Consider the following 19,881-nt stretch of genomic DNA (forward strand, 5'->3'; position numbering starts at 1 on the left):
ACAACTACATGTGTGTTATTAGTTTCTTGTGCTGAGCGATCATAAAAGAGACGCTAAGTGAGGCACATGGTAGCCGTGCCTCACCAGCCATGAACCTCACCTCAAGTCACTGGCAATGACATATGAGGAGCACGGCCTGGGGCAGAAAAGTTTTGTCACATAGACCTTTAAAATCACAAATCATGAAAATAGTCTGTCTTTTTTCTCCTTTTCCTCTTGCCCTCCTGCCTGGCAGCTCCAACCTCAGCATCCTACTGTTCAGATCTTCACCATCACATCCACTGTCTGTGTCCAAACCTTCTCAGTCTACCTGTATCACCAGAACGTCTAACTTGTGCTGTGTCTCTGTAGGACTCATTCGTCTCCACCTCCGCCTCTGTATCCCATCTTCTCAGTATTTCCAAACCAGACAATGTGGGCGGTCTCACCTCCATCTACTACACCTTTCCTTTCAATCCGGCTAGTACTCATAGAAGACCTGGCACTTTTTCTCCTCCTTGCCTTCAAGCACCTCTTCTCTGCACTTTCCATTGCTCTTGACTTGATCCTCGGTACATAAAATCCTCCAAATCCTTCGCCTTCCTCGTCTCCATTTCCTGTAGCCTTGCTGTTCCACTTGGCTCCATCTCATTGACACAACCAAGTACTCTGCATTTCTACAGCCAACCTTCTGGATGTCCTTAATCTTCTTCTTTGCATACACTGGAACACTAACAGCTTGCTGTTCTATGCAACCACAGTTGAAATAAATCTTTCTGTTACAGATTGTGCAATATAGCTAAAATGCCATGGACTGAGATGTTTTTTTTTTTCGGCCTCATTCATGCAGTGACATTTCAATTAAACACAAAAATGACTCCGTCCATATAATTGTCATGTAATGCATGTATTTATAAAAGGGTCCCTGTTGTATGCTTTGGCCTGCATTTCCACAGAATCAATTCATTTACAGTCATTCATTTTGCCAAGACATAATCTCCACTGAATACTGCTTGGCCAAAAACACATTTTCGTGTTAACCCCCCCAACCCACTTTATCTCGACCGCTCATTCCGATGTTCTGTTTCATGATTCACACTGCCCCTCCACTTCCACTCCCCGACCCCTCCTTTCTAGTTCTATTTCTAAATCCAGTTTACAATCCATTTTTATCTGGCAGCATATAAATGCACCATTAAAGAATTAGCGGTCGCCGCTCGCAAGATGTGGCCTTGGGCCAGTGGCGAGCAGCTGTTGATGTGTCGGCTACCGCTGACTTCGAGTGAACCCTGACCCCCCCACCGGTCCTCCCCTGACCCAAAGGATGAGACACGCAATGAGAGGAGAGGAAACAAGTCATTCATGTGTCAGACTCCGACCTGCCTGAGCACATCCAAGACAGCACCCGGCCATGTTTGGAAGAAGAGATCCCTCTTTTGTCTGTCACACAAGCAAGACGCATGGGGTGGGAATCTTGCAATGCGGGAACCCTGAAATTTAAATGTTTTCAGTGTTGTTAATTAATGCTGTAACTGCAGATTGGCTATAAATGTGTATATCTTTCCTCTCAATTATCAGAGGGCTATGCAGTAAATACACCAATGGCAGCGGCCAATAAAGCCCAATTGAAAAAGTAAGGCTGTCTTAAAGTGCGGCAAAGGGGAACTTTCGGCAGGTGATGATAAAAAAATAAATCACAGCATAAATGTGTGTTTTACCAGGTCTCTGCCTTTACTTTTAGATTTTGTACCATAACGCTATCTTTATAGAATAAGTGAATATTCATTCTGAATCTGCAATTATCCAAGATTAAATATATGGTCATCTTAAAATTCATTTTGTTTTGTGTAGAGCCAGATTTGTACAAATGTATTCCCCAGACACTTCTATTTATCATAATGATAATAAAAAATACATTTTATCTAAAGCACTTTAATCCACACTCGAGGACATCGCTCAAATACATAAACAAAATACAAATTTAAAAGAAACAATAAAAGTAAAAGCCTTGAAATGGACCAAGTGTTAACAATAAAAAAATACAAAAATGAAATCAAATAAATAAAAAATTAAAAAATAAAAAGTGACAGAGTATTCAGCGTCAGATGGAATAGAATGCTTGTAACAGATTTGTGTAATATGAAGCGGGGGAATGAATCGAATCGATTTAAAACACAGCTTTATGTTAAAGGAAATGTATTTGTAGCTTGCTTAACTATTTATAAGGATCTCCATCACCTTCATCGTTGTTTGAATGTCTTTTTCTTCAATTTTCATCCCATAAGTAAATGGAGTGTTCATCTGTTGCACTTCCGATCTGCACACTTCATTAACTTGCATGGGCTCGGCCGGAACAAATCCTGGAGGGGAACCACAGTAGAAGTCTGTTATTCACGGTTGTACACCTTCTTCCTCGTGCTGGACAACGTAACACAACTTGGTCTTGTACTTGTGCTCACAGGTAAGGGTTTCTCTTTGCAGAAGAGGTTGAAAGTGTGAAACCCTTGCAAAAATTTACTCTTCCCTCTTTTATAACAGTCTTGCTGTCCCTTGCACATATAAGTGACCATTATTTTCTATTTTTCTAAAATGAGTCCGAAAAGTGCAAATATAAATGATTATAATCATTATCATTATAATTACTGATTCAACTTGATAAATGTGCATTTTATAAAGGTATGGAACACAACTGCCATGTTTGATGCCAAAAAAGATTTCACCGTACATCATCTAATACAAAGGAGAAAAGAAAATCACGGCTTGCCTGGTTAGAGTCAAAGTGTTACATAAGAGTAGGGCTGCGATAGAAACGGAAAAAGGATAAATCACTCCACTGCGGCAGACACCTGCAGATGCAGCAGCTTGGTACACTTAATCCATGTGTAAACCTTGTATTGATCAGTGTGTGCAGGCTCCGTTTGCAGATCTGTGTTTGCATGGATGCCCTAAGAATTAGTTGATGCTCGTGTGTTTGTTTGCATCGATTCCTGGAGCACTGCGACAAGCACAAGCTGCAAGTCTCTGGCGCATCACCTCAGAATAATGCAGTTAAATATTCATTTGTAGATACTTTCTTTCTTATCCTTTAGGCTTGTCCCTTCCTGGGTCGCCACAGCGAATCAACCTTCTCCATCTAATCCTATTTTCTGTACCCTCCTCTCTCCCATCAACTTACTTCCTCTCTCACTATAGCCATAAATCTTCTCTTTGGTCTTCCTCTAGAGTGAGAATGGGCAAACTACGGCCCGCGGGCCACATCCGGCCCGTTGGTCGTTTTAATCCGGCCCGCCAAAGATTGGTACAGAATTCATACTTGATGTGAATGATTGAATGATTGGATCAATGAATGCAGGAGCTCAAACAAGAGATTATTGCATTTCGGAGGTATTTGAGAATTTTCCTGAGCTGATTGACAAAGATTGGCTTTGTGATTTAGCCTTTACTGTGGACATACTGACACACATGAATGAGCTGGACATGAAAACTGGTCTGGACATGAAAAACTGGTCTGTGCATGAAATGCAAGCAAACTTCAGAGCCTTCAAAACCAAGGTAGTTTTATTTTCAAGGCAAATGTTAGACAATTTTCAGACAACTGTCAGACGAGTCTGATATGTACTGTTAACAAATGTGCTTTTTTTTTTTGTATTGTATCTTGCACTGACCCGGCCCATCTGTCAAAATTTAGAAGTCGATGCATTCCTGCTCTAGACCTCCCGCCTGGCAGCTCCAATTCCAAGATACAGCAGATACATATTTGAAAAATAAGTAAATATGGTGCAGTGAATACATAACAAAATACAGTTGTTAAAATGTACAAAATACTTTTAATTTATTCATTCACTCATATGTGCTATTTCACTTATCCTGAGGGTCACGAGGGCCGAAGCGCATCCCAGCTGTCATTGGGTGATCGTCACAAGTCGATCGAAGGGCAGCAGGTAGAGATATATAACCATTCACCCTCTCATTCTCTCATAGAGAGACATGAAACCACTAACTCTCTGATTCCCGCGTCATATAGAAACAACCGTTCACCGTCTTATTCTCATGGAGAAGCTGGAGGAAACCCATGCACATAAGGGAAGAAAATGGACAGTCTACACAGAAAGGCCCCCTCCCAGAATCCAACCAGGGACCTTCTGGCTGTGAGGCATTTCCATTCTCATGTCAAATAAAGATAAATAAGTGCTGCATCCATGTGGTTTTGTAGCAGTTTTGTAGCTGCGTGCCGCCGAGTTCAAAAGATACCAGAGGTGTGATAGGAATCTCGTAAGGAAAAGCCAATATGTTAACCAGGAAATGCCAGAAATGACAGGGTGAACGAAAATAGAAATAGAGCATTGTGTATTCATGAGAACCGGTTATGCCCCTTCAGTGTTAATTCAGCCTCAGAAAGCGTTTTCTACAAAACGTTACAAAATTACATAGATTTTAGCCACCGAGATATTAGATGTTCTCCTCTAATCCTGTTACACATTTCAAGCATAAAATTTTCACCATAATCAGATGATTTATTTTGAGTTCTATTTTTTTTCGTTAAAGTGATCCTGACCTTTGACGGCCAAATTCTAACAAGTTTATCTTTGATTCTGAGTGGGCGTTTGTTTCAAGTGTAATGAAATTTCCTACGAGGGTTGTCGAGATCCCATGTCCGTGCGACGTCATGCCTTCAGCTCCAGCTGTTGTCAGCCTTGGCCGGATCTACGGTGAATATGATTGGCTGGAGAAGAAGACGAGTCGGTATGGACACACTTTTCCCCTCCTAATTATGGGTATCTCTTACATGAAACTAATCACCGAAAGCAAGATCGCCAGCTGACTTCACATTTATCTCTTCTCCCCACATGTCACCATTTTCCACTCTTGCCCACCCCGTATACTTCAGCAGCTGCTTATGTTTGAGCAAATAAAATTCATGTAAATTTGTCAAATGGCTATTTTCCAGAGCGCCAAAATCCTTTCTTATTTGAGCTTCCCTCAATTTTAGCCTGTGTGTGTGTGTGTGTGTGTGTGTGCATGTGTGTGTGTTTCAAGCCTTGTCCTCGGGATAAAGCGGTACCATGAGGATGCTGAGGCCTAATGAGCAATTTGACCTTATCTAGCGAGGTTGAGAAGCGTCGCGGCGCCGGTCAAGTCGAGTTGTGAGCAAAGCTGGGTCGAGTGTAACGCTTTGTAATATCCCAAGTGGTAGATCCCTCCCATTACAGCCGGAGGGATGTGAACCTGTGAACCAAAAATCATTTCTTTGGGTTCTATCCAAAGTCTACCTTACTCGTCTCCACTCTGTTCCTCACCTCCGATGATGTGAGCCTCACTGTTTATCCAGCGGCAAAGAACTCCAGCTTCTCTGTGTCTTTGCTGAAAGAAACAGCGCAGAGAAACAGATTGAAGTTATCTTCTCTTCCAGCAGTCAGTCCAGTCCTCTGCTGAGATATATGTATTTTTTTTTGTTCACACAGAATTAGAGCTGCATTGTGTCAAATGAGATACAGTAGCTACTTGAACGTTTTCAGATTGCAGAAGGCAGAAGAAATACAAATAGTCCAAAACTGGAAGTCATGGAGTTTTTCCAAAACTACAGGACTGTCTGAGAAAATTAGAATATTGTGATAAAGTTCTTTATCTTCTGTAATGCAATTACATAAACAAAAATGTCATACATTCTGGATTCATTACAAATCAACTGAAATATTGCAAGCCTTTTATTATTTTGATACTGCTGATTATGGCTTACATCTCAAGAAAACTCAAAAATCCTGTCTCAAAATACTAGAATATCATGAAAAAGTGATTTTTGCTTTTTTAATTGCATCACAGAAATGCAGTCAGGGGAGGAAGGAAAGGCTGGGCCTCACTTGCTAATCTTGGAATGAAAAAAATGTAAAATGAACAATTAAATGGTGATATTTATCAGTGGTTTGCACTATAAAGGAATTTTTCATTTAACTTCACCAGTTTTAAATTGTTTTTTTTTTTTTTCAAAATACCTTGATGTTCACATTTACTGTTCAAATACTGAGAAGAGACGTGCAGTGAGGCCACAGAATGTTGAGCCAGTACCTCACTAGCCTAGATTTTACATCACTGGTGTTATGATTTTCCTGGATTTGATAAAATTACAGTCCAAAAACATTTAGTAGGTTCATCAGAGACCCTTAAATCGTCTGGACGAGTGGATAAATGAGAGATTAGATGCACCTCTCTATTTGACATGAATGAAGGAGTGAATGTTGTTTGCCCCTTTATGATGTGTAAATGACAACATGTATGATTTTCCTTACATGACGTGCACTTGGGAGAGTGAATGTTAAGTTTCTATATGTCAGATTAATGAAAGGGTGAATAGTTATCGGTGTCTACATGCGGTGCTGTGGGTGCATGTGAGTGCTGGATAAGTCGTATAGATAAGGAATGAATGAATAAACAGAAAAACAGAAGTCTCTTCATCCCACAACTGAGCCGCACCTGGTTTGTTTGCACTGGATTCGCATATAAGGATGTCTGATTCTTGACATTCTAATATATTCTATAGAGGCGAATGCAATCCAAAGACTGACTGTGTTAAGGAGAAATCACAACACCGTACTATAATTACAAAACAATCTGGTGAATGATTTTGGTCCTTCAACAGGCAGCTGTTGTTTCAGTTTGTATTCAAATGGATTTGTTATCGGCTCTTTGGATTTTACCAACCATTGCTTGTTCACTCATTCTCTCTCTTTGGACTTATTATTCACCAACCTAATAATTCAATCATTCATTCATTATCAACGCAGCTTTTCCTGCAGGGTCATATTGGTTGCATTTTCCAACTGTCATTGGGTTAATACTACCCAGGACAGAGAACCACGTCGAATAAGGACATACGATCATTCACTCGCTCATTCATGTTATATATACACATGTGGGTGGTAACTTATGCAGATTAGTTCACTGCAATGAACCTCATGGGTTGCAGCCTCAGGGCGGCACTGGCCCGTGCCTCTCCAAGCCTGCCTTGGGGGGGCACGGAGCAGTGTCTCCCTGTGCCGGTCCCAAGCCCGGATAAATGCAGAGGGTTGCGTCAGGAAGGGCATCCGGCGTAAAACTTTTGCCAAAACCAAATATGCGAGACAACCAAAACTATACCATACCGGATCGGTCGCGGACCGGGTTAACAACGACCGCCATTGGTACTGATGACCTACAGGGTACTAATGGAAATTGGGCTACTGTGGGTCGAAGAACAAGAACAAGAAGAAGAGGTGGAGTGCGTGTTCGGAAGCAGAGAGAGAGGAGGAAGGGAAAGAGTCTGGGACTGAGAGTAGGGACTTTGAATGTTGGGACTATGACAGGAAAAGGTAGAGAGCTGGTCGACATGATGCAGAGAAGGAAGGTGGATATACTGTGTGTCCAGGAGACCAGGTGGAAAGGTAGTAAGGCTAGAAGCTTAGGAGCAGGCTTTAAGTTGTACTATTATGGTACTGACAAGAAGAGAAATGGAGTAGGAGTTATCTTGAAGGAGGAGTTTGTTAGGAACGTCCTAGAGGTGAAAAGAATGTCAGATAGACTTATGAGTCTGAAACTGGAAATCGAAGGTGTGATGCTCAATGTTGTTAGTGGCTATGCCCCGCAGGTGGGATGTGAATCTGAAGAGAAGGAGAAGTTCTGGAATGAGTTAGATGAAGTGATGCAGAATATTCCCAGAAATGAGAGAGTGGTCATTGGTGCAGACTTCAATGGACATGTTGGTGAAGGCAATAGAGGGGATGAAGAAGTGATGGGCAGATTTGGTATCCAGGATAGGAATGCAGAGGGACAGATGGTGGTAGATTTTGCAAAAAGGATGGAAATGGCTGTAGTGAACACCTTTTTCCAGAAAAAACAGGAACATAGGGTAACTTATAAGAGCGGAGGTAGGAGCACGCAGGTAGACTACATCTTGTATAGACGAGGTAACCTGAAAGAGATTAGTGACTGCAAAGTAGTTGTAGGTGAGAGTGTAGCCAGACAGCATAGGATGGTGGTTTGTAGGATGACTCTGGTGACAAGGAAGATGAAGAGGACAAAGGCAGAGCAGAGGACAAAATGGTGGAAGCTGAAAAGGGAGGAGTGTTGCATGGTTTTCAGGGAGGAGTTGAGAAAGGGTCTGGGTGGTCAGGGTGAGCTTCCAGATGATTGGACAACTACAGCTAGTGTTATCAGGGAGACAGGTAAAAGAGTACTTGGTGTGTCATCTGGAAGGAAAGTAGATAAGGAGACTTGGTGGTGGAATGAGGAAGTGCAGGAGTGTATACAGAGAAAGCGGTTAGCGAAGAAGAAGTGGGATACTGAGAGGACTGAAGAGAACAGACAGGAGTTCAGGGAGGTGCGGCGAAAGGTAAAGATAGAGGTAGCAAAGGCAAAACAAAGGGCTTATGATGACTTGTATGCTCGGTTGGATAGTAAGGAGGGTGAGAATGATCTATACAGGTTGGCGAAACAGAGAGATAAAGATGCAAAGGATGTACAACAGGTCCGGGTGATAAAGGACAGAGAGGGAAATGTATTGACAGATGCTAGAAGAGTGATGGGAAGATGGAAAGAGTACTTTGAAGAACTGATGAATGTGGAAAATGAAAGAGAGGCAAGGGTAGAAGAGGTGACTATTGTAGACCACAAAGTAGCAAAAATTAGTAAAAGTGAAGTGAGGAAGGCATTGAAGAGGATGAAGAGTGGAAAAGCAGTTGGTCCTGATGACATACCTGTGGAGGTGTGGAAGTGTCTAGGAGAGGCAGCGGTAGATTTTCTGACTAGATTATTCAACAGGATCTTAGAGAGTGAGAAGATGCCTGAAGAATGGAGACAAAGTGTGATGGTGCCTATTTTTAAGAATAAAGGGGATGTGCAGAATTGTGGCAACTACAGAGGGATAAAGTTGATGAGCCATACAATGAAGTTATGGGAAAGAGTAGTGGAAACTAGACTGAGAGCAGAAGTCAGCATTTGTGAACAGCAGTATGGCTTCATGCCTAGGAAGAGTACTACAGATGCAGTATTTGCGTTGAGAATGCTAATAGAAAAGTACAGAGAAGGCCAGAGGGAGTTGCACTGCGTTTTTGTAGACCTAGAAAAAGCATATGACAGGGTGCCAAGAGAGGAGCTCTGGTATTGTATGAGGAAGTCTGGAGTGGCAGAGAAGTATGTTGGACTGGTGCAGGACATGTATGCTAGCTGTGAGACACTGGTACGGTGTGCTGTAGGGGTAACAGAGAAGTTCAAGGTGGAGGTGGGACTCCATCAGGGATCAGCACTGAGCCCCTTCTTGTTTGCAATGGTGATGGATAGGCTGACAGATGAGGTTAGACAGGAATCCCCATGGACCATGATGTTTGCGGATGACATTGTGATCTGTAGTGAGAGCAGACAACAGGTAGAGGAAAATCTAGAGAGGTGGAGGTATGCTCTGGAAAGGAGAGGAATGAAAGTTAGTCGCAGCAAGACAGAATATATGTGTGTGAATGAGAGGAACTCGGGTGGAGCGGTGAGGCTACAGGGAATGGAGATCAAGAAGCTGGAGGATTTCAGGTACTTAGGGTCAACAGTCCAGAGCAACGGAGAGTGGGGAAAAGAGGTGAAGAGACGGGTCCAAGCAGGTTGGAATGGGTGGAGAAAAGTGTCAGGGGTACTATGTGATAGAAGACTATCGGCCAGAATAAAAGGAAAGGTGTACAAGACAGTGGTGAGACCAGCGATGATGTATGGACTAGAAACTGTTACAATGACCAAAAGACAGCAGGCAGAACTAGAGGTTGCAGAGATGAAGATGTTGAGGTTCTCTTTGGGAGTGACCAGGATGGATAGGATCAGGAATGAATCTATCAGAGGGACGGCACATGTTCGATGTTTTGGAGAGAAGGTCAGAGAAGCCAGACTGAGATGGTTCGGTCATGTACAGAGAAGAGATAGTGAATATATTGGTAGACGGATGCTGGAATTGGAGCTGCCAGGCAAGAGGTCTCGAGGAAGACCAAAGAGAAGATTTATGGACGTAGTGAGAGAGGATATGAAAGTAGCTGGTGTGAGAGAGGAAGATACAGAGAATAGGGTTAGATGGAGAAAGTTGACTCGCTGTGGCGACCCCTAACGGGAAAAGCCAAAAGAAGAAGAAGAAGTTCACTGCAATGAACCCACCATGGGTGAACCATGAGCAGCAGGTTGCCGTCCACCAGCGTCTGGGGAGCAGTTAGGGGTTCAGTGTCTTGCTAAACAACACGTCGACACACAAGGAGGAGACAGGAATCGAATCCGGAATATTTGGTTCCAAAGACAATTGCTCCTTCGCCACGCTGCACACAGAACACAGAGACATCGCACAGAGAATCCAACTAGAGACCTTCTAGCTGTGAGGCAGGAGCGCTCACCCCCGTGCCACTGTGCCGCCTCTAGAAAGGAAATTACACAAGTCCTTTGCGCTGCTCAAAGAATCAAAGAGGACAGAATTCATGAGCAGTGAGTGTCCTGAGTTTTTCCGGCGGAAACGTTTTTCGTAATAAAGAGAAACCGTTCCTGTTGTCAGCCCTCAGTTTTTTTTTGTTTTTTTTATTTACTCAGAAATCGGCCTTGGAGACTGGAGATGGTTCAGATTACAAATGAGTCACGGGGGCTTGTCCGAACTAGCTGTACCACTATTAAAGGGTGGATTCATTTCCTTGTTTATCCTCTTCCCCCCTATGAGTGACGCGTTCACTCATTCACACCGGACTCTAACGTCCGGAGAGCCGATCCCTATCGACGTCTTCGGCACCGAGAAAGCAGGGACGCTGTGTAGCTTTTACTGTTTCTGTTTCCTTTCAAAGGAAATGATGTAGGAACAGAGAAAAACAAGGCAATCGGCTTTTTAAGTGGAAATAAAAGATTAACATTTTTTTGGCGAGTTCTTTTCAAAGGGCATGATAAATATCCATCACCCCGGTCCAAGACTTCTTTGGGGGAGCTCTTTTAATAGTCCAGGCTAATGAAAGCATTTTATCTGTGAGTAACTCAAAGCTCGTTCCCCAGTTTATTTTATTCTTCGATAATTCAAGATAATAAAAAGAAAACCTCTGTTGTAAATTAGGGAGAAAAGCTAAGTCCAAATGGGGACTGCCAGATTTCTGATTTCCTTTCCCCTGGTCAACTTTTAGTACTTGGAACCAATTCATCAATATTTTATTGTTAGTTCCCATATATTGTTTGCCTAAAGACATTTAAAATGCTATCCAGAGAAGCCCATCTGTAATTATTCAAAAAAAAATTAAATTAAGAGAAGGAAATCACAATTTAAGAGGATTGTTCCTGTTTTAGAAGGCCAAAGTCAGAACAAATGTCAGATACAGATGCATTTCAGCGACTGCAGTCAAACTGGAAATTGTCGAATATTTGCGGAGCTCTTTGTAAAGTTAAAAAGAAAAGGTTTTAGAAGTAAAATAGTTGAGGATTGTCATTTACGTGATGGAAACATAAGTTAAGGCTTCTCATTCAGACTTCATATACAGACATGCAACCATGCACTCACTCATTCACATGTACTGCTGCACAACTTTTTCCTTATCAAAATTGTTAACAACCTCCTACTCTTTTCACAAATTATATAACACTGGCTAAACTATTTCCTTGAGGATCAGGGTGATGTTTTCTTCCATCAGAACAAGCTTCAAATGTTGAACCTTCACAAAATTAGGAAAATTCTGATCAATCCCACTCCCATTAATGCAGAATTGCAAGACAACACTTTTATCTGTGAGATTTTATTGGCTACAAGACTAATCTGATAAAGTCAGTGGGTTTTTGGTCAAACACAATCCTATTAGCAAAGTGCATTATTTAAGCTCAGTGTTGCTGTGCTTACAAGATTCATCATTTTAAGTGTTTTGTTTTGGAGTTTCCCACCTGCCTTTTTTCTCTCCAAGCAGGGGTCTGGATCTTTTCCCTTCAGCTCCGATTTTGTTCTCTGTTTTTACAGCATTAGGGTTTGTTCAGCAGAATCTCAAACAAAGACAGAAAAAAATGAAAGAGAAAAAGTATCTAAAAATATGAAAAGATCTAAATTAGTTAAAATGTTTGGAAAAGAAAAATAGATATGAAAATGTAAAAATGGAAAAGCTTATACTTACCAAGAGACCGGCTTAAAGTTTAATAGCAGCCTTTTCCTTGGATTGCATGGCAAGGATTTATTCTGTTTGTCCTTGGAGAGTACGATGATTGTTCAGCTGCACGGGAAAAGTAAACAATAGGTGGTGTTGATTAAATGCTATTATGTAATCATGTGCTGTTGATAAACTTGATATCATCGGACAATTGAGAGGAGCCTGTGAGGCAAAGTATTGGAATCAGATGTTGCTGGTTTCTTTGAAAATGATGCAAGAAACTGATGATAATGATAATCATTATATTAATAATACTAATAATATGCAATTATTTTGGATGGATGGATGGATGGATGGATGGATGGATGGATGGATGGATGGATGGATGGATGGATGGATCTATTTTGATGGTTGTTATACTTATAGCAACAACAATATTTATTATTAGTCTTAGTATTAATGCAGCCTCAGGGGGGCAGAAGCCAGTGTCTTTCAGAGCCCATTATGGAAACTCATAACCAGACAAAAACCAAATATGGTGTGAGAGGAGAGGATACAGAGAATAGGGTTAGATGGAGGAGGTTTTTTCACTGTGGCGGCTCCAGAAGAGAGTAGCCAAAAAGAAAGTAAGAAGAAGATATCAATATATTGTAATGACAGCAAAATAATAATAATAATAATAATAATAATAATGATAATAATAATAATAATTTCCATCACTATCATTATTTTTTTTGTTGTTGTTGTTGCTGTTATTAAGAATAAGAATAAGAATAAGAATAAGAATAAGAATAAGAATAAGAATAAGAATAAGAATAAGAATAAGAATAAGAATAAGAATAAGAATAAGAATAAGAATAAGAACAACTTTGTCACGAAGGAAATTGTTGTGCCAGAGTTTCAAGTGAAACATAACAATGATAAATATTAGTAGAAAATTGTATAAACTGTAAAAAAAAAAAAAAAAAAAAAGGGGGGGGAGGGGAGAGAATAAGAAATACAAATAAAACTATAAAGTGTCAAAGTCAAGGCTATAAAGTGTTTTAAGGTCTTAAGTGCAAAGATTTGAAGATTCCCTGCAGCTGAAGGAAGAATTATGATTATTATCATCCTTATTATTATTATTATTATTGTTAATATTATTAATATTAATAATAATAATAATAATAATATAGCAATTCATAATAAATATTATCAGTTGCCGTGGTTAGCACTTATGCCTCACAGCATGACCCCTTATATGATTCGGACAAGGAGTCTTTCTGGCCCAGTTTTCTCCTGGTTCTCCAGCTGTCCAGAAACACGCAGGCGGTTCAATGGAAAACCTCCATTGCCCAGATATGTGAATGGTAGGGTGAGTGGTTGTATGTCTCTACATGTAGTCCTGCTCCTTTCTGGGACAGCAATTTCCCCCTCCGAGATCAATAAAGAATTCTGAAGTACAAGGTGATTCCCGCCTCTCGCCCGATGGCTCATGGCATAACCGCCCCGCCCACGACCCTGACCACAAGGATAATAAATATAGATAAATGATAAATGAATGAATGACTGACTGACTGAAGGAGATCATAGCTGCACCAGGCCTTTTCCTTTCCCATTTCTCATATTATTTGGCAACATTCTTATAAATCATGTCACAAATATGTTCTGCCCCGAGCCTATTTGGCTGCTCAACACTCCCATTTCTTCATCGCTTACTCATATTTTTCTTTCTAATTTCTTTTTTTTTCATTTTGAAGCAACTTTTCTGGCTGGGAAACAAACTCAGCAGCTTCATGTTTTCACTTCTAAGGGGCTTTTTCCACACAAATTCAGTTCGTCATCAAATAGCCTCATGCGGGATCACAGTGAAGCAAACCTGAAAGAGCTTCCCAACTCTGCACTCCTCACATTGGAAACACATTTCTTTCCTATTTTCTGATGAAACAAAGGTGTTTTTGTCAATGCACCTTCATCACTCCCACGTACGACTTTTACCGAAAAGATTCATCCTAGCACTTTACCCATTCATTCGCAATTGTGTGCCAGCTCAGGCTATATGAGAGTCACTGTTATGGACAGACAAACTCAAATATATGTGATTTTGTTAGTCGGCCAACAAAGGATCTGCCCACTGAGGTATGCCAATTTAAAGTAAAATGATTTTAAGGTTTCATTCTTTCTGGACAAATGAATGATGATTTTTGGTACATGTTGCGTTACAACAGCATAAACTGAAACCTTTAAGACATGGTCAGTATCATATATTCAATTGCAGCTAACATCATTGTGGCTTTTGGCTACAGTCACAGTGCTTCTCTGTAGCTTAAAGTGGTGTCATGATAGAAGACAGACTGGTCTTAACTTGGTCAGACAAAAATAGAATCTTTAAATGATCAAATTAGGGAAATAGCCGGTCAGGGTATTGCAAGCAGCCATGAAGCCTTTCATTGTGAAGAGAGTCCGAAGACAGTCTGGAAAGTGTTTACCAGGATAATTGTGACCATCCACATATTTGTAGAATCACAACAACATATTGTTATTATCTGAACAGATAAATCATAACACTCCCCTTCCCCTACAAGCCTGTCATTCGATCTGATCATGAGACAAGCTGAGGACATGCAGAATAAAACAATGTTTTTGTAATTTCAAGTTACTCGTGACTTACACAGTAGAAACTGGAATCATGAACTCGGAGAAAGACATATTTCACCATAATTACACTGGAACGTGAAAATAGATGTCATCTCATGGAGCGGGTCAAATGATGAGCGACTGTGGCAGGATAAGTATTCAGTCCAGTGACGCTGATGTTCAAAACAATGGCAGATAATCTATCTTAAATCTTGGAATTGGTACATAAATGCAAGAATGACTGGAACTGATGGGGAAGTAGTCAAAAGATGGAAAAGGTGTGAGTTCAACCAAGAGCGCACCAAATGGAAGGCACCCATACACAGAAACAAACATGCATGCATCTTTCACCGTATGAAATTTCAGTGAGCTTGCGGGGCCACGCTAGAAAATGGGATTTTTATAAACATTAACTCATTAATCATCCGAACCGCTTACCCTGGAGTCAGGCCGGATCAAAACCATTGTCATTGGGCGGCATACAGAGGTCACCATTCTGAGCAGTTCTGGGTAATTTAAGTTCTTCGACGAACTCCCAGCAACGAACTTCTGCTCTGGAGATAAACAACAATCACTCACTCATTCACTTATCTGGACAATTTAGGGTCTGTAATAAACCTCCTGCATGCATTTCATCTGTAGGAGGAAACCGGAGGACCCAGAGAAAACCCATGTAAGGAGCTCAATTCTTTTGTAAACAAGTGAAAATTTCAAAAAAGACTACTGCACCATTGCTTGTTTGGGAGACGGCTTTGGCATCCACAGTGCTGAAATGAGTGAAATCACTGAAAATTACCAGTAACCATCAAATACAGTAGTCATAAGAATACAAAGAATTTTCTGGGAATTCAAAAGAAAGTTAATTCCATTGGTGGGTAAATACCTGATGATGAATAAACAATTTTTTTGTATGTCATGACTTCCTAAGTCCCTGACCTTGGCCTTTAAATACCAATTAATCTGGAAGTCACCATCTTATTGTGTCGCTGATGACCAAGTTGTGCTGGCTGTAAATTGGAAATTGGACTCAAACCTATCTTTGTCTGAATCGTTTGCCACCCCGGCAGAGATTCCTGCCGTACACTGACGTCAAATATCAAGCCTATTCCATCAGGATGTAAAGTGATTCACATTTTGAGTTGGGTGAAAGCCCACTGTGTTTCACAAAGGCCCTAGAGGATCCTTTGTGTGTCAAACAGATATAAAGGGGTTTCAGAAAGCGTGGCTGTTTGACGAGCCGGGAACGTCATCATTTGACGTGGGATGTTGGACGGCGACCAGCGAACCAAACATGGGTAACCATACATGTAGCTTTGAGCAACATCGTTCCAGCTGTATATAAAGATAATAACCCTCATTGTCAGGGGTGATAAAATACGTTATGAGATTGTCACGGCAGAGGGCACTTGGAAAAAAAGTCACATTTGGAACGGCGCAACACAAATAATCTGCAGAGGAAACACGTGCCGGGACACTTCGGAGCTCCGGTGACAGTCGAATTTCAAAACATTGTCAGATTTTACGATGTCGTTTACACAGATGAAGGAGAGGAAGGAAACTTAAACAAAGGGGATTCGGCAGAGGGACACCACTCAAGAGCGGGGTCACCGTTGTGTGCCACAAAATATGAGTGTTTACGTGAAAATAAAAGTGCAAGTTCTGGAGAAAAAGTGACTGACAGCAGAACGCAAGGCGTAAAGGAAACAGGGAGGCGATAGATGACAATTCCTTTCGGGGAAAGAAACTGTGTCTGTCAAAACAGATGGCAGCTGGTAAAGAAGATTAGGTGCTGTTATTGAGTCCAACACCACTTCAGACTGATCAACCCCCACCACCTCACCCCCTCACCCCCAATTCAAACATACAGAAACACACACACACACATGCACACACTCATTGCAAGACTCCCAACTGTTTCCCCTAATCCCATCCCAGAGACTGGCGGACACTCAACCCCCGAGTCTTGCTTGATCGCTCTTCTTTGCAAGAAAACCCAAGGCAACTGCGACAAACGGCGGCGGCGGCCTCCACCCCTGCCACAGCAAGACAGAGTGAAGATCTCTCAATTAATTCATTGGCTCGATAATGTGTTAAAATAAAATTATCGCCCACAACAGATAGATTGCAATTAGCATGTGCCTGGAATTATATAGCATCACATGCATAGTGTGATGCTAAACTTTTTTTTTTTCAAAGTGAGATTATGTGACCAAAGCAAAGTAATAATTTGTCTTTTTGACTTTTACTTGACTGGGATAATTGATCCAAATAGTTATCTTTGCCAACTATATGGCTTTTTTTTCCCAAAGAACTGGTTTTCCACAGGCCTGGACCGAAGATTTGACAATAAGCCCAATTCCCCTTTGGTGTTCTTTTCCAATGTTTCTCAGCTCTTCCAAAAAAATAACATTAACACCGCGTTTTCTTTCACCCTTACAGCGTCGAAACCCTTTGGTCCATCGGGGGAATTTCAAGCATTGTATTGATTCAAGATGTTCTCAATTCGTATGCTGCGCGAGTTTACATCCAACTTCCATCGGGGATCTCCTTCACCAACCGCCACGTTTTAGTTGAGTGAGATTTAGTTGAGGCCCCAGGAGTTCAAGTGTTCAGGCAAAAGCCAGGCACTAGCCAACAGGCTAGTTTGTTGCTCTTGTCCGCAATCGCTAAAAATACCTGACTGTGGCCGACATCTAGTAAACATGTGAAATTGATGGAATTGCTCCACCGGTCCTACAGACAGCAGGAGTAGCACAGATGTATCTCCAAACTCGTGTTGTATTCTCTTTTGACAGTCTGTGCGAATGCTAAAAGATGCAATCGGTAACTTGGATGTAGCGTTCTCATGTCGGTGCATGTTTGTGGCTAACATATGCTTGGATGGTGAATAAGACGCGACACACCTTGATTCCATCACTTGATTGATTTTATTTTATCTTTAGCAATGACACCAAATGTACTCTATTGTTTCCACTTGCTATTATAGGAGATGCATTTTGACTTGTAAACAGTGAAAATGAATAAAATGCATTTGGGAAAACTCCTTACAAGCAGTGTATGACTGGAGAAAAGAGCAGATTGTACCCGCTCTCACTTGCCTAGTTGTTTTTTAACATGTCAACTTATAGCTTTTGAGTCTCTCATATATACATAGATACAGATGGGTCCCACGTCGTCACTAGTAGAGACCTATTTTTTTGTTTGTTTGTTTTTTTGTTTTTTTGTTTTTTCAATTAGTTTTTAATGTGTTATCACATAGTTTTCTTAACGAATTATATTTACAACCATTATTCCCCGGCTGCCTGCTGCCGTGGGGGGTGGGGGTGGGAGGGTTGGGGGGGGGGTTGACACACAGTTATGATCACTTGCTTAAAATCCATGAAACTACTTATGGTTCTTGAAAGTTTACGATTTAAGTCAACCTTATAGCTCTAAGTTATGTTGTTGTTTTGTTTGCATTTCTCTCTTAAACAAATAAAGTTAATGCAGAGCTAAAGCTGTTCGTCTTCCCCATAAAAATTCTAAATTATCCAAATAAATGAACCAATGGTAATAGTCGTAACAATAATAATAATAATAAAATAACGTAACAAATAAAAAAATATTGCACTTAAATTCAGGACAGCATTGGACCTGTTTGGTGGTTAAGAGGAAAGTGAGAGCTTTAGTGCTTTGGAGGAGTTGAGGGTGTCTGTATAAGCATCCATTAAGTTAAATCTAAATAAATAGGCAAACCTTTATACACCATGAAGCAAGTTTTCCTATGAAAGAAGCAACTTGTCATGTATTGCTCAGTATAAGGAGGGAGTGCAGGTCGGGAACCCTAATGCATATCAAAACAACGACTGTGTAGAAAACCGGAAACCCAAGCTGGAACCTGTCATTGCAGTGTCCTGAGAATGCTTCATCAGTTAGCCTGAAAAAAAAAAAAAAGAGGAACTACAGCGTTGGAGGAAATGTCAACCGGCTGCATGCGTCTTTTCCTCTTCTTTCTCTTCTTGAGTTTTTCAATCCCTCGCGGCAAAAAACAGTCTCTGGAGACAGGATGTCGAGTCTTGCCAACTCTAAATGGGACTTTGAAAGCTGTCGTATCTGTAGTTCTTCACAGCTCCGGTCCGTCCGTCGTTTTCCCCCTCTCTCCTGTCTCTGTCTCCGTCAAGGGCTCACAGTATGTTTCCACAGTCTTGGGAATAAAATCTAAATGAGGTGAAGCCATTTATAGAAGCTCTGAGTGGATGCGGGACGTCAATGCACGTGAAATGGACCAACAATGCTACATTTCTTTCAGACATCATTTTGTTCCACCTCCTCCGCCCTCCATCGCACAGCTCGGAGCGAGAAATCAGGAAGAAAAGGGACTTTGTGTCGTACCAATGACTTTGAAATGGCTTTGCAGCGGACATGGCGGAGGAAAGGACGGCAAATGAAATACTTTTATATGAAAATAAAGGAAACGAGTGACAAAACAGTACCGGACTGTCTTCGTGTCTGCGGGGTTTTTTTTTTTTTTGGAGCGACCCCTCCTTTTTCTCCAGTACAACTGGACCGCAAAAAAAAAAAAAAAAAAAAAAAAAAAAAAACATAAAAACATTTAAACGCAATAAGACTTGACCCTAAAATCATATATAAAAACAAAAAACAGTGATCAGACAAGTGTCCGGCTCCTGCTCCGGCCCTGGCACTCAAGGGCTTTTCAGAAACACCCATTCATTCATCAGCTTATCCACTCATGCATCCACCTGGGAACTGTGTAAACTACATTCCTTTGCAGTGCCATAGCTTTTGACCGTGTCCTCTCACACTCATAGTGGACGGGGTAACTCACATTTAAAAAAAAAAAAAAAAAAAAAAAAAAAAGGCAAACAAACCAAACAAAATAAAACACAAACACACCCTTTCTCTACTTATCTCAAGTCTGCCCCATTATCATCAAGAATTTTTTTTGTTTTCCTTTCCTGCGGCCCTATGAGGAGGACGAAGTTGATGTGGAGCTGGCCTTTTTTTGGTTTATCAAGTCCAAGTAGAGTTCTGAACGCAGGAAGCGGGGGTACGAGTCCTTCTCCATCAGCCCGTATATCCGTCTCTGCGCCAGGTCGAAGCAGGAGCGCGTCACATTCTGCAGGTTGTCCTTGGTGTGATCTCTCGTGTACGAATCCAAGTTCACCTAGGGAGTCAAGAAACGTATGAGATCAGAACG

The 19,881-nt window shown here is 41.2% G+C and overlaps 1 protein-coding gene across 4 annotated transcripts in view; it reads right to left on the reverse strand.

The window, feature by feature from the left end:
- Positions 1–17,592: 17,592 nt before the first annotated feature.
- The window catches only part of rgs3a (regulator of G protein signaling 3a), a 156,050-nt gene continuing 153,761 nt past the window's right edge, over positions 17,593–19,881 (reverse strand). For all 4 annotated transcript variants that reach the window (XM_086152134.1, XM_086152135.1, XM_086152137.1 and 1 more), the window contains one exon: positions 17,593–19,848. In XM_086152134.1, coding sequence (XP_086008260.1) covers positions 19,648–19,848 — 201 coding nt within the window. In that variant the 3' untranslated portion in view covers positions 17,593–19,647. The remainder of the gene's footprint in view (positions 19,849–19,881) is intronic.

The sequence above is a fragment of the Fistularia commersonii genome, chromosome 9 (genome assembly GCF_037954325.1).
Source record: "Fistularia commersonii isolate RoL2024-O1a breed Wild chromosome 9, RoL_Fcom_v1.0, whole genome shotgun sequence".
NCBI lineage: Eukaryota > Metazoa > Chordata > Actinopteri > Syngnathiformes > Fistulariidae > Fistularia > Fistularia commersonii.